This window comes from Papaver somniferum, chromosome 11, assembly GCF_003573695.1.
Source record: "Papaver somniferum cultivar HN1 chromosome 11, ASM357369v1, whole genome shotgun sequence".
NCBI lineage: Eukaryota > Viridiplantae > Streptophyta > Magnoliopsida > Ranunculales > Papaveraceae > Papaver > Papaver somniferum.
Window position 1 is genome coordinate 12,153,574 of NC_039368.1, and position 12,971 is coordinate 12,166,544.

At 34.2% G+C, this 12,971-nt stretch overlaps 2 protein-coding genes across 2 annotated transcripts; one reads left to right on the forward strand and one right to left on the reverse strand.

Annotated features, from left to right (window-relative positions):
- The first annotated feature begins 1,110 nt into the window (after nucleotides 1-1,110).
- Nucleotides 1,111-7,145, forward strand: LOC113322848 (uncharacterized protein At5g03900, chloroplastic-like). Its single transcript, XM_026571016.1, has 13 exons — nucleotides 1,111-1,678; nucleotides 2,732-2,839; nucleotides 2,952-3,052; nucleotides 3,148-3,231; nucleotides 3,644-3,716; nucleotides 3,804-3,869; nucleotides 4,345-4,434; nucleotides 4,810-4,875; nucleotides 5,084-5,211; nucleotides 5,323-5,409; nucleotides 5,523-5,592; nucleotides 5,940-6,083; nucleotides 6,654-7,145. The coding sequence occupies exons 1-13, from the start codon at nucleotides 1,235-1,237 to the stop codon at nucleotides 6,795-6,797; spliced, it is 1,605 nt and encodes a 534-aa protein (XP_026426801.1). The 5' UTR covers nucleotides 1,111-1,234; the 3' UTR covers nucleotides 6,798-7,145.
- Nucleotides 7,146-9,873: 2,728 nt separating this feature from the next.
- Nucleotides 9,874-11,716, reverse strand: LOC113324116 (oryzain alpha chain-like). The gene is made up of 4 exons (XM_026572452.1): nucleotides 11,546-11,716; nucleotides 10,541-10,773; nucleotides 10,322-10,462; nucleotides 9,874-9,918 (listed from the first exon to the last, which is right to left on the reverse strand). The coding sequence occupies exons 1-4, from the start codon at nucleotides 11,694-11,696 to the stop codon at nucleotides 9,874-9,876; spliced, it is 570 nt and encodes a 189-aa protein (XP_026428237.1). The 5' UTR covers nucleotides 11,697-11,716.
- Nucleotides 11,717-12,971: the final 1,255 nt, after the last annotated feature.

Below are 12,971 nucleotides of genomic sequence, written 5' to 3' on the forward strand. Positions count from 1 at the left end.
CCAATCAAAGTATTCATTATCGTAATGCACTATAATCAAAATGTACCGGGGAACCACTTAGCAGCAGAATAGATATCCATTACCTTTTCAAAAGGGAAGGCTAAGTGAGAATTCGCGAATTCAGCTCTCTCCCAATCCATTGAAGAGCTTCATCATGTAATAGCTGCTTGAGAGAAATAACATACCTTGTTGGCTTTCAATAGGACTGTAATATTCATGTCGAAAGCCAACAAGGATAAGCTTGTTGGCCTTCTTGTGGTTAGTTTATTATAAGAGGCTTGCCACTATGGATAAACTTTATAAACGAGGTAAACTTTTTGTGAATGGTTGCCTTCTTTGTCGTCAGAGTGGGAGTCAAGTTTTCATCTCTTCTTTTTTTGGTGAATGGTTGCCTTCTTTGTCGTCAGAGTGGGGAGTCAAGTTTTCATCTCTTCTTTTACTGCAATTTTACGTCCTAAGTGTAGGATTTTCAAGGACTACCGATACTTAGTGGGTTAAGCCGAATTGCATAGACCTAATCGTTAAGAATTGGAAATGCAAGTTAGTTTACCCAATTAGAAAAAAGTTGTGGCCTCTTATTCCCATGTTATTTGTTGGTCTATATGAATAACTCAAAATACTTTAATTTTTGATCACAAAACGATGGTGGTAGATGATTTTATTCGGCAAGTTCAAACCCTAGTCTTCGACTAGACACGTTCAGATGAGGCGTTAAATAGTTTTAATCTTGATAACACTATCGATAATTGAGATTGTTAGAGGTCCGTGTCTCTTGGTTGGGTTATTTTTATTATAGCTCTTGAGTTTGTTTTACTTACCTCCGATAAGCACGTTAATATATTGTTATTGTTTGCCGATTAAAAAAATTATCCTTTGCGGATCAAAAAAAAACAGATTGCTTCAAACAAAAAAAGAAAAAAAAGATTGCAAATAAGAATTTTTATGGCACCCACCCATCGTATTACACTTCCGCCGGTCCCATAAGAATTTTTTTTTGGCACTCTCTGTGGGACATACGTATCTTTAGGCTTAACCTTAAACACGACATAACTTCAATGCTAACCCAATCTTTGATTCCCACGGTTTAAATAGCACCAACAAGTCCGATTCAACTCGTCTATTTTCCTTCTAAAAGATCTGATCGAAATTTAGAGCCACTCAGAAAATTCAAAGATTCTCTCAGTTCCATGGGGAAAACCTAGATTCTTTTTCTTCTTTGTTCTTGCAATTATCAATGGCTTCAATATCTACTTGTTTCACACTAACAATCAAAAATCATCATCATTATCAACAAAAATCTGATGTTTACAAGAATTTCTCATTAAAGCCATTGATTCTGGGGAATAGTAGTAGTAAGAGATTAGAATTTAAAGAATCAAGTTTCTTTCAGACTTCATCAATTCAATTTAGGAGGAATGTTGTTGAAAGAAGAGCTACTAGGGTTTCAGTAATACCAATTAGAGCAAATATAGAGTTTCCACTTGGGATAAGTAGACCTGGGAATAGTATTGAAACTGATAAATTACCAAGTGATGTAAGAAAAAGAGCTATGGATGCTGTTGATTCATTTGGAGGTAGAGTTACTGTTGGTGATATCTCTAGTAAATCTGGTTTGAAGTTGGATGAAGCTGAAAAGGCATTACAAGCACTTGCTTCTGATACTAATGGATTCCTGGAGGTAATTTTAACCTAAACCTTTAATTTTTAGAAGGTTTTATTTGGTTTTGCGAATGAATTTGAAATGTAATTTCTTATGAAATTAGGATTCTGAACTAGAATTGCAAAAACAATAGTGGAACTAGACATAGCTGTGTTCAAATTGTATTTCGGGTTTTGATAACTGGAATTGCATCCATGAAAGTTGTAGTTTGATTCTAGAGATGATAATTCTCAATAGATTTTAATTTCTCCAGCTTTAAACTATGTGTGCTGGCTGCTTTCGAGCTAAAATTGGATAGCAGAATGGTGCTCAAGTTGTTTCCTTGCATCATGGTTCTAGAAACAACAATTGTCTTCATTAGTCGAGTATGAAACTATGTATGCTCGTTGCTAGATGATTGAATAATGTACGTCTGTTAACCGGAATTGAATACATTGAAGTGGTAGTTTGAATTTATAAATGACAAATGTTAACAACTTTTTGGTACTCCTGCATTAAACTATGCGTGCTATCTGCTTGATAATTATTCTTTAGGATATCATGATTCTCTAGCAACTGCTGCCAAGGTGTGTGACAACGTAAGTTCTCACCTAATTCTAAGCGAGAACGTAGTGAAATTTGGATGCAATTTGTAGTTGCTTACTTCTTGCTTAGGGACACATTTTTATGACCGACAGGAATCTCTTTCAGTCACCAGAAGATGGCCTCCTAGGCTCCTCAGCTGATTTTCGTAAAGAGCTAATGTTACTTATAGTCCCTTTCAAACTGTCTGGTAGCTGTAAGAAACTTGACTTTTCAATAATTTAAGATTTGCTAGAGACATTGTTTTTGTTTGCCACCATGTGTTTGCTTTGGGAGTTTCTTGGAAAATGGTGTTTATTGTTCTGTAGTGTTCTTTTTTGTTTGTGTGAGTATTTTGTTCTCACATGCTAAAATGTACAAACCTACTTGTATTCTTTTCATCATTAGATGGTGCATTGATACTCTAGATTCATGTCTTTTTTTATAAGCTGCTTCTCTTTGAAGTTTTTGATTTCGTAAGGGCAATCTTCTTCAAGATGGTTTTGACAGGTATCAGATGAAGGGGACGTTCTTTATGTTTTCCCCAGGGATTATCGCACAAATCTTTTAGCCAAATCTTTTAGGTTGAAAATTGAACCTTGGTTTGAAAAGGGGAAGGTAATATCACTCACTTTCACATATTTTTCTAAATGTTTACTATTCGATAAAACTCAATGTTTGCTCTTAGGTTTGACCAAATAATGGAATATTGACCAATCTACATTTACAGTCTGCAGCTGAATATGTAATAAGGGTTTCGTTTGGGACGGCTCTTATTGCTTCAATTGTTATCGTTTATACCTCCATCATTGTTCTTCTATCAAGCAGAAGGTACTTTTCCTCGTTTTCTTACCTGTCATTAGGTCAAGTCTTCCATCCTTAGTAATTGGCTATTCTCATTGTCGTTTATCATTTTTTGTTCGCAGTGATGAAGATAATCGCGGAAGACGTCAAAATAGATCATTCAATCCAGGCTTCGGATCTTTCTTCCGGCCATCTGATTTATTCTGGTAATAATTTTGAGTGGAAGCTCTTCCCCAACCCTTGTTTGTTGTTTGCAAATATGAGAAGTAGTTGAAGAATAAAACACTTTACTGAGGAGCTATACAAAGCACTATGCCGATGTCAAATGTAGAACATCAAATGCAGAGAATGAAAATATTCTTGATCGAATGCACTCATATCTATCGGAAAATAATTTTCAATGGAGCATATGAATAAAGTCATTCTTCTACGGCCTGTTATATTCTGTAGTTGCGGGGAAACACTATGCAGATTGCACAGAGTTCATTTCTCATCTTAACATTTTATAAAAAAAAACTAATTTGCGTTCTCTATACTCATATCTACTAGTTTTGGCTTGCTTTTTCTGAGTAAGAGGTTTATGGAATAATTTTGTACTCAGTGAAGCTTATCTTGTAGGTATTGGGATCCATACTACTACAGGAGAAGACAACCAAGAACAGATAATGATGGAATGAACTTCGTTGAATCTGTAATGCCCAAGAGTTGCTCATGTCTTTTCCCTGTTGTCTTCTGATTTGAGATGCAATGTTCTAATTTGAGTGACAATTTGGTGTAGATATTCTCATTTGTATTTGGTGATGGAGATCCAAATCAAGGACTCGAAGAACAGAGGTGGAAGTTGGTAATGCTTCAGCACTGACTTCAGTTTTCAGCTAGTTACTGTTATTTACATGGTTATAAATAGTGGCATCTGTGTCCATATATAATGAAAAAAATATTCATAGAGACATCCTACTGGAACCTTCAGTCACTCTAGAAAACTAACATAGATAATTTTATTAGTTTTAAAGGGTAGTTCTTAAGAGACAGAATTTTAACATATGCACTGGTTTATGTTTGACAGAGCTTCGAGAATTTATATCAGGAAATGAGTTTGTTTTAAGTTTTTCTTTCGTCTTTACATTTCTTGAGCTCAGTGCCTTAGTGTATAATTCTGAGTAGAGTAACAGTAAACTTTCCTACCGTGTTCCCGTTTATGAATAGATTTGTCATCTTATGTTCATTCATCTGAAAAGGAGCAGCTGTAACTTTCCACGTATTCACATTTACTGGTTTAATTATGTAGCAACTGAACCTTTTGTTCCTCAACGTTGTAGATTGGACAATACATAGCTTCAAATGGGGGTGTGGTCACGGCAGAAGAGCTTGCTCCATATCTTGATGTACCACCATTGGAAAAATCTGAGGTATTGAGCAGTCTTAGGCTCTTAGCTATTTTTACTTTTTACCATTTGTTAAGTTCGTTGGTTTTTCCATCAAAATTTGTTTCCTTTAGTTGGAATTCGTGTGTGTTAAAGAAGGTTACAAGCAATTGCGTTATCCAATCAACGGATTTATATAATTGTGAGTAATTTGGTATCTATCAGGGTAACATAAAATAGAAATAAAATAAGCTTTGTTGTCGCTTAGGAAGATTAATCATGATTGTAACCTGTATGCAAGTTAACCTTTTATTTTGTTTCAAATTAAGAAATACCTATTTCCTGAAACCATTCTCCGAGCATGCTAAGTCCTCTTCTGTAAGTATTTGATATTGAAAGGAACATCTTTGGTTATTACAGAACGATGAATCATACGTTCTACCGGTACTGCTGAAATTTGATGGTTATCCAGAAGTAGATGAAGAGGTGTGTTTTTCATTGTTTCAATTGTTTGAAGTAAATACAAAAAGTTCTTTCATTTGTAACATCCTGTTTGGGTCTTTGGCTATTGGCAAACCAAAAGTCGTCATCTTTTTGTCCGTATGACATTTTAATATTTAAACATGCATGTCAAAGCACTGCATTTCAATAAGCAACAAGGATATAATTATGAGCTCAATAATTCATTGTGCAGGGTAGTATTCTGTATCGATTTCCAACTCTGCAAAAAACCGCTTCTTCTAAGAGTAAAAGAGGTAAAAGTTGGAATGAGTTTGTTGGTGGAGTTCAAAAAGTTTTCGAAGAGAAGAACTGGCCATTCAGGTCTGTTTTCCATATCACCTTATTTTATTTATTTGTAAATGGACCTCAAAAAACATGCCTTTAAATTGCAAATCCTAATAATTCTAATAATATCTACTTGCTTATTTGCAGTAATTCCGGGGGCACACAGAAGGCGTTGGCCATAGGTTTGGGAGCTTTAAATCTTTTTGGGGTCATTGTTCTTGGAACTTTGTTAAAGTAAGTTTGTTATATAACATCTAAATGACTAAATCCTTCTTTGCACCCAACTCTAGTGTCCAGCCTTACTTAATTGTTGCCTCTAATATTTTTCTCTTTCAACCTATTCGAAGGGATGCTACTGTTACAGCCAAATCCAGTGAGATTGTATCATTTGTCTCCGGAATATTTCCTTTGCTTCAGGTACATATATTCCTTTTTTTCCTTCTCATATCTATCTTCATTAATGTGTATGATATTCACAATAGGAAAAAATAACAAGAGGGAAAACTGGAGAAGAGATGATGATATGATGGCAGATGCCTTTAGGGTTTAAGAAAGCCATTATGTGCAGAATATGCCGGGGCCAGGACTGCAAGTTCTGATTTGTTACTGTTTAATCAATTGAAACTTATATCAACACAATAAACATGGTGTTACACGGACTGGACTAGGAGTAGATTTAAGTCTGTTTTGTCTTGAGTACTTCTTCTTCCTACAATTGATGTTATTTTTGTTTCAAATTGATTAAGCCTGGAATATGACTGCAGGTTTATGCTGGCACTTTTTTTGCTATTCCTCTGGTGCGGTGGTTCATCCTTCGCAGAAAAAATGCTGAAATAGATAAGAGAAATCTGGCAAGAGAACAACGAGCTAGGTTACTTGATTCTCCAGATGCGTCACTGAGACGGAAGGTATTTATGCTTAAACAGATTTAATCAGCCCATTTTCCTTACAAGATGATAGAATAGTTTAGATGACTAATCTTTGAAACTTCGGTTTATTTGCTACTCTCTACATTGTTTTTACGCCTAAAAAACAGGTTAATTTTATTTTACACTTTCCATGATTCAACCAAGTAGTGATGTATAATTAAGCTTTGATGTTAACATGGGATAATACCTTTAAACTATTTTCATCATTGTCGTTAAACTTCATTATGAACTAGTGATAACCACTACCACTGACTTGTGTGTTCGATAGTCCTTTCAAACCTTGTCAAATGGAACTGTTAATTATGACAATAATTGGTGGTGGTGTCTAATCCACAACAGCAGCATGGTGGAACTTTAGATTAATGGAATCTGATTGAGTAACCCTGTAAAACTTGTATTCCTCGTCATGAAATCTTGTTTTCATTTATTTTCTGACACGACATGAAGTATATATAATTGTTAGCTCTTACTAATATTCCCTGCATTGTTTATTGCAATATTCTTTTACTTGTTTTACTTATACTCTCTTTATGTAAATTAAAATTCCAGCTTTTGAGTGCTCGTGACATGGCCAAGCAAACTGTCATTGGAAGGGATCGTATTGTGTACAGCACGGAGAAGGACTTAAATGGCCAAGACTACGATGCCAAAGAATGGGATCGAAGATTCAAGGAGCTCGAGAGAAGTGATTGACTAGTTACATCCAAAACCCAGGAACATGCATGATGTCGATCAAAATTATACAACATGACAGGTAAATGCCGGGACGGGCTTTAAAGAGTATCGATATATACGGGCTTGTATTTTATTCTCAGCCCAGGTGTCAAGATAGAAAAACCCCAGCAAGGCCCATTGTGTAACATAATTTATTTTTCTTGTAGCAACATAAAGAAAAATACATTGTAAAGATATGTTGGGAAATGTGAGTCTCTAGAAATCCATATTCAGCTGGTTGAGGAGATTTTGTATAACAGTCTCAAACTAGTGTACTTATCTTTCATACAAGTTTTTATTTTCTACTCTTTAAAAAACAGGTTAATCTAATTCTAATGATTCTATCAACTCAAGTATGCTTCAAAAAAGAAAGAAAAAAAAGTAGTGATAAGTGCCATGCTTTATGGAATAACATCTTTAAGCTGTTTTTCATCATTGTTGTCAAAATTCATGAACAAGTGATAGCCCCTACCACTAATTTGCATTTTTTTAGTCATTTGGAACTTGATCATGAAAAAATGTTAGACACTAGAATTACAAAAAATTGGTTGTGTCAACTCCACTTTTTTGAGCATCAGCATGATGAAACTTTAAATGAAAGGGATTAGAGTAATCAAAATCACTCCCTAGTAGCTTCTATAAAAATCATATTCCTACAATAAAATCTTTGTTTTCAACTGTTCTCCAGACACCAAGCATATTTAAACATAGTAACCATCCATCCCTTGGGCTGTTTTCTCAATTATTAGATTTTAGTAGTGATATTCATATTCCCTGCGACTCTGATCGATATATTCGATTTGTTTACAATACTTTATAAATGAATCTCAGCTTCTGGGTGCTCGACGAACGAACTGCCATCCGAAGGAATCGGATTAATATACAGCAAAAACGAAAAAAAGAAAGACATATCATACGTACATCAAGACGCTTTTGTAGTACGTACGGTGCCTTGGATATATGTTGTATGTGATATTCAACTACTCTTGATATTATGATTTTGGGTATCATTGTCGAATGTCCTATTCTGTTAGCTAATTCTTCAATTTTTAAGTGCAATCATCAAACAGCCTTGAATATCAAAATCCAAGATAAGTATAAGATTCCAAAAACAAAAAGAAAAAACTAGACAAAGTCCCTTGCATCTTCTATTTTCATACCGAGCTGTTATGGAGGTTCTAAATTCCTGATAGAACAAGTAACGTTGCTACATTCCATACCTATCAGTATCATGGCAACGCACATCTAGTTGAAGTTCCTCATGTTTTTGTTTGAAAATTGAACTTAGTCTCTTTCAGCTACAACTATGTGCAAGCAGGACGAGGTTTATCAAACGGTAAAAAAAAAAGGAAGAGCAAAAACAAATACGCATCACATGTTTTTGTTTTTCATGCATATATATTCATATCTTGAGATTGAGATTGAGACGCTACACCAAGCAAGAAATCAAAAAGTGGTGAATAATATCTGCCCTCCCTAGGTAGATGTTGTATATGAATTATGATACTCAACTGCTCTCGATATTAATGTGTTTTGTATGGTTGTCTACCGTCTTGTTCCATCAGTGCAAGCTTGTGTATCAAACATGATTCACGCTATTTTGTATTTACATAAGGAAAACAATCTTGAATATCGTAATCCAACACAAAGTCACGGTGGATGATCAGTTGTATCTTCAACCTTCGTCGACCTATTAGTATTATGACAAAAGTGGAGCCGGGTAAAGATAAGTAGGGTAGCTCCGTTTGCAAATTAACTGATTTCCTAATTATATTTCTGTATACTTCCACACAAAAATTTCAGTTAAATACGGAGTATTTGTATTTCTATATTCATTGTTTGCATCTAGCTGAATTTTTTCGGGCCAAATATGATATTGTATTTCAGCTTGAAGCTTAGACTGGAACTGTTTTTTAGTGTGAAACTCGAACTTAGTCCCTTTCAGTTACGACTATGTGCAAGTCTTTTCCGCCAAACACATAAAATGTTATACCACTTTGCTACGAGAACCTGGAAAAGGCGTTTGTTACAATTCCAGTTAACTTGCAATTTCCTTGAATCCAACTGTTTTCTCGACACCGAGCATATTAAAAAAATAATAACCATACCTCGGCATGTTTTCTTAATTATTAGATTTACTACTACTATATTCCCTGCAATTATATTCGATTCGCTTACAATATTTTATAAATGAATTGCAACTTCTGAGTGCTTGAGACATGGACGAACGAACTGTCATCAGAAGGGATCGGATTTGCTTGCTTGGTTGTTGTTTGCATACAAAAATATACAGCCAAATGAAAGAAGAAATACATATCAAACGCAGACGCCTTTGTGGTTTTGTGAAACGTTTTGTTTTCATAGACGCTACGTGAGCAAGAAACCAAAAAGTGGTGAATGATATCTTCCCTAGGAAGATAGATGTTAAATGTGATATTTAACAACTCTTGATAATGATATTACGGGGTTTTGTATGGTTGTGGAGTGTCCTATTCCGATTAGCCGATTCTTCAATTTAAACAGTCTTGAATATTATAGATTCATAATCCAAGACAAGTATGAAATTCCAAAAGAAAAATAAAAAATTAGCAAATTCACAGGGGATGATCGCTTGCATTTTCTAATTGGAAAATTTCTTGTTTGGTCCTAGGCCCATATAGTTATTTATAGTAGGATCCAATCGGATTTTTTTTTATCCGGAGGTCCAAAATTAATTAAAACATGGAAATGTCCATAATGCCCATTACTACCAAACGTGTGTGTCTACACTGCTTACAAATTTGAGTACATATCTGGTACACTGCTTAAAAATTCGAGTACATATTTGCTACACTGCTTACAAATTTGAGTACATATCTGTCGCACTGCTTAGAAATCTGAGTACATATCTGTCGTACTGCTTACAAATCCGATTATATATCTGAATGCTTACAAATTCGAGTATATATTTGTTGCACTGCTTCCAGGTAGAGTACAAATCTGTAAGAATCAATGATAAATAAATTAGAAAACGTATTACATCACATACATTGTAGGATCATACAAATTAAATAAATTAATCAATGATCAAAGCTGTTCCACATCTTCCAGTGTATACGCCCTGGAGAGCACAAGGAAAGGGAGAAAATTCGGCAAGTTAGAAACATGGAAGCCTAGTTTATACTTTAATTGCTCTAATACTACGCCGAAACCCTGCCTAAGATGTGGTCTCCTAAGACAATGACTAGGTTTCAATGGAGCAAAACAATGACCCATCATCATAGCAGTGAATCTGATAGCATGTGATTCCAGGGAACAAACCAGAAAACCCAACACAAAGTGTGGTCTATCTCTTAACACTTATGCTATTCAGTGGGGCAGATGGGTAAGCATGACCGTGCAGACATCATATTAGAACCATAAATTATCTGAAAGTGGCATCACCATGCAGACATTTTTTAAGCAATACATGACTATGTGATCTACTCAGATAACAACTACTAGAGTAAGGAGAGGGATTGTACCGATTTGTAGAGTTGGAAAGCTCGGCCACCAGCTTCAATGGCAACACTGACAACCTGGTTTGCCACCGCTTTCTGCAAAGCCTTCTCATCATTTACGGGCACATCCTCGAACCCATCAATAGTCACTACATGGGAGTTTTTCCACGAAATTACAAGCTAAGTTATTAGTTGAACACTAAAATTATTAGGTGTACTAATTTATAAACATCGAATACTAACCCTGTTGACATCACATTTGTTATCTTTAGCCTTGTAAGGGTAATCATCTTCGGTATCGATTCCACCATTCTTAATGATGAACTGGAACCCATAATCCATGAGACCTCCATTACATCCCTGGTTGTAAGATGTATCACAGTCCACCAACTCTTGTTCGGAGAGTGAGATCAATTCTCCGGTAGCAATTTTGTTAACACCTTCCACCGCAGCAATCGAAAAAGCCCAGCAACTACCTTCAATTTTCAAAAGATCCACAATTTCAATAACAAAATATATTTATAATACAAACATCATATCATGAATGTGAGCTAATCACAATGAAACTTAAGATTGGATGTTACAAAAGCCAACCAATGCGCTAAATCCTACTATTTGGCCACGCTAAGCACAGTCAATTTGTTATGGGGCAATCTGCCAATCTCCAAGTTTGAATACTTAACAGTATTGTAGCAGAGAATAGAGCAATTATTATACTTAATATTACTTCCAACCAGATACAGACACAGACACATCTACATAAAAATCCATCATATTATCTGTTATTATCTGTATCTGACAAGGAATCCCAACATCTCCTACTGAATCATTAACAAACCCAATAATTCACCAGAAATTCATAATTTAATACAATAATTCAACAGAAATATATAAACAATTTATCAAATAATTCAACAGAAATATGGAGTATAAATAATTTATCAAATAAAAACAATTTATCTTACAAAATTCCTAAAAGCACCATGGAAGAACTCTAATCAACAAATTACTACTCTACCCTTGATTATCCTGAAAAATCAAGGTTACGATGGTCAACATGAATAGTTTCTGCGATTTTTTCTAGGTTTTTCCTAAAGAATGGCAAAAGACAAAACAAGACAGATGATGAACAACTAATGTTATAAGAAGAAAATCCAAACAGAATCAAAACTAATCAATGCATAATTTGACAGAATTTTTTTTAAAACAAAAAAAAAAGGAAAAATTAAAAATTAAGAGAAATCTTACCACAACTTCCTTGATTTTTGACATCAACCACGTCACCTTTTTCTCTCCAATCAACATGTTCAGGAAGCTTATCCCCAAGCTTAACAGCATACCGATATGATTTAGGGTTATCAAGTCTCTTCTCTTGATCAATCTTAGTACCCAAATACATTTGCTTATACTGTACTGCTTCCAGGTAGAGTACAAATCTGTAAGAATCAATGATAAATAAATTAGAAAACGTATTACATCACATACATTGTAGGATCATACAAATTAATCTATAATATTTTTTCAGTACAGTATTAAATCATAGAAAAAAAAAAGGAAAACCTACAAATCCACAGTAAACACAGAAAAATCTATACAAAACTAGCACATATTTCAGTATTGAGCATAAGTATTCATGGATCAAACAAAAAAAAGTGACAAAACTCTGAATAAAACAAAATCAGAAGTTTCTATCAGTACGCCATATACGTACTGGCAGATCATATGAATTAAGTGAATAAAATTTATGAATAAAACATAATCAAAGCAGTTTTTTCAGTGTTCAATATATGTACTGTTGATTCATAGTAACCTAAAAATCAACAGATAAGTAAGGAATCTATGAATATAACAAAACCAAAAGAAGTGATAAGTCTATGAATAAAAAAAATAAAATCAAAGCATCTTATTTCCAGTATGCGATATATCTACTGTTGGATCAAACAACAAAAATCATTATTTAAACAAAAAATAAACAATAAACTAGGTTTTTTGTCAGTATAGCATATATGTACTGATGGTTCATACACAAACAACCGAAAAAAAACCTAAAACCAACAAAATAAAACTATTATAATCATATCTAGTAACAAAATGAATAGGAAAAAACGTAACTATTCAGTATGCATATATTACTGCTGGATCAAACAACAACAAAAAAAATTATTTAAACAAAAACTAAACAATTAACTAGGTTTTTTGTCAGTACATCATATACAAACTGATAGTTCATACACAAAAACAACTGAAAAAAACCTAAACCCAACAAAAGAAAACTAGTATAATCAGATCTAGTAACGAAATGAATAAAAAACGTAACCATTCATCTAGATCTGGATTATTTTCATGAAAATGAAGGAACACTTGATTAATCATGCGTGCAAATTGGAAAACATAATCACACATCAACTAATTAATGATTATATCTTGAAACCTTCGAATAAACATTACGAGAAGAAGATTAATAAGGAAAATCAACTTACAAAGGCTAGAATCGATTTGGGTTCTTGAATCGATCAAGATGTTCTAAAAATCTTCGTTTCCAAGCTTTATCCTAATACAAAAAACTAGAAGAAAATGAATGAAGAAAATGAATGAAGAAAAAACAAGATTTCCGGCATCAGTAGAGAAGAGGAGAGGGAGAGGGGGAGAGAGAGAGAGAAACTGAATCTGAGAA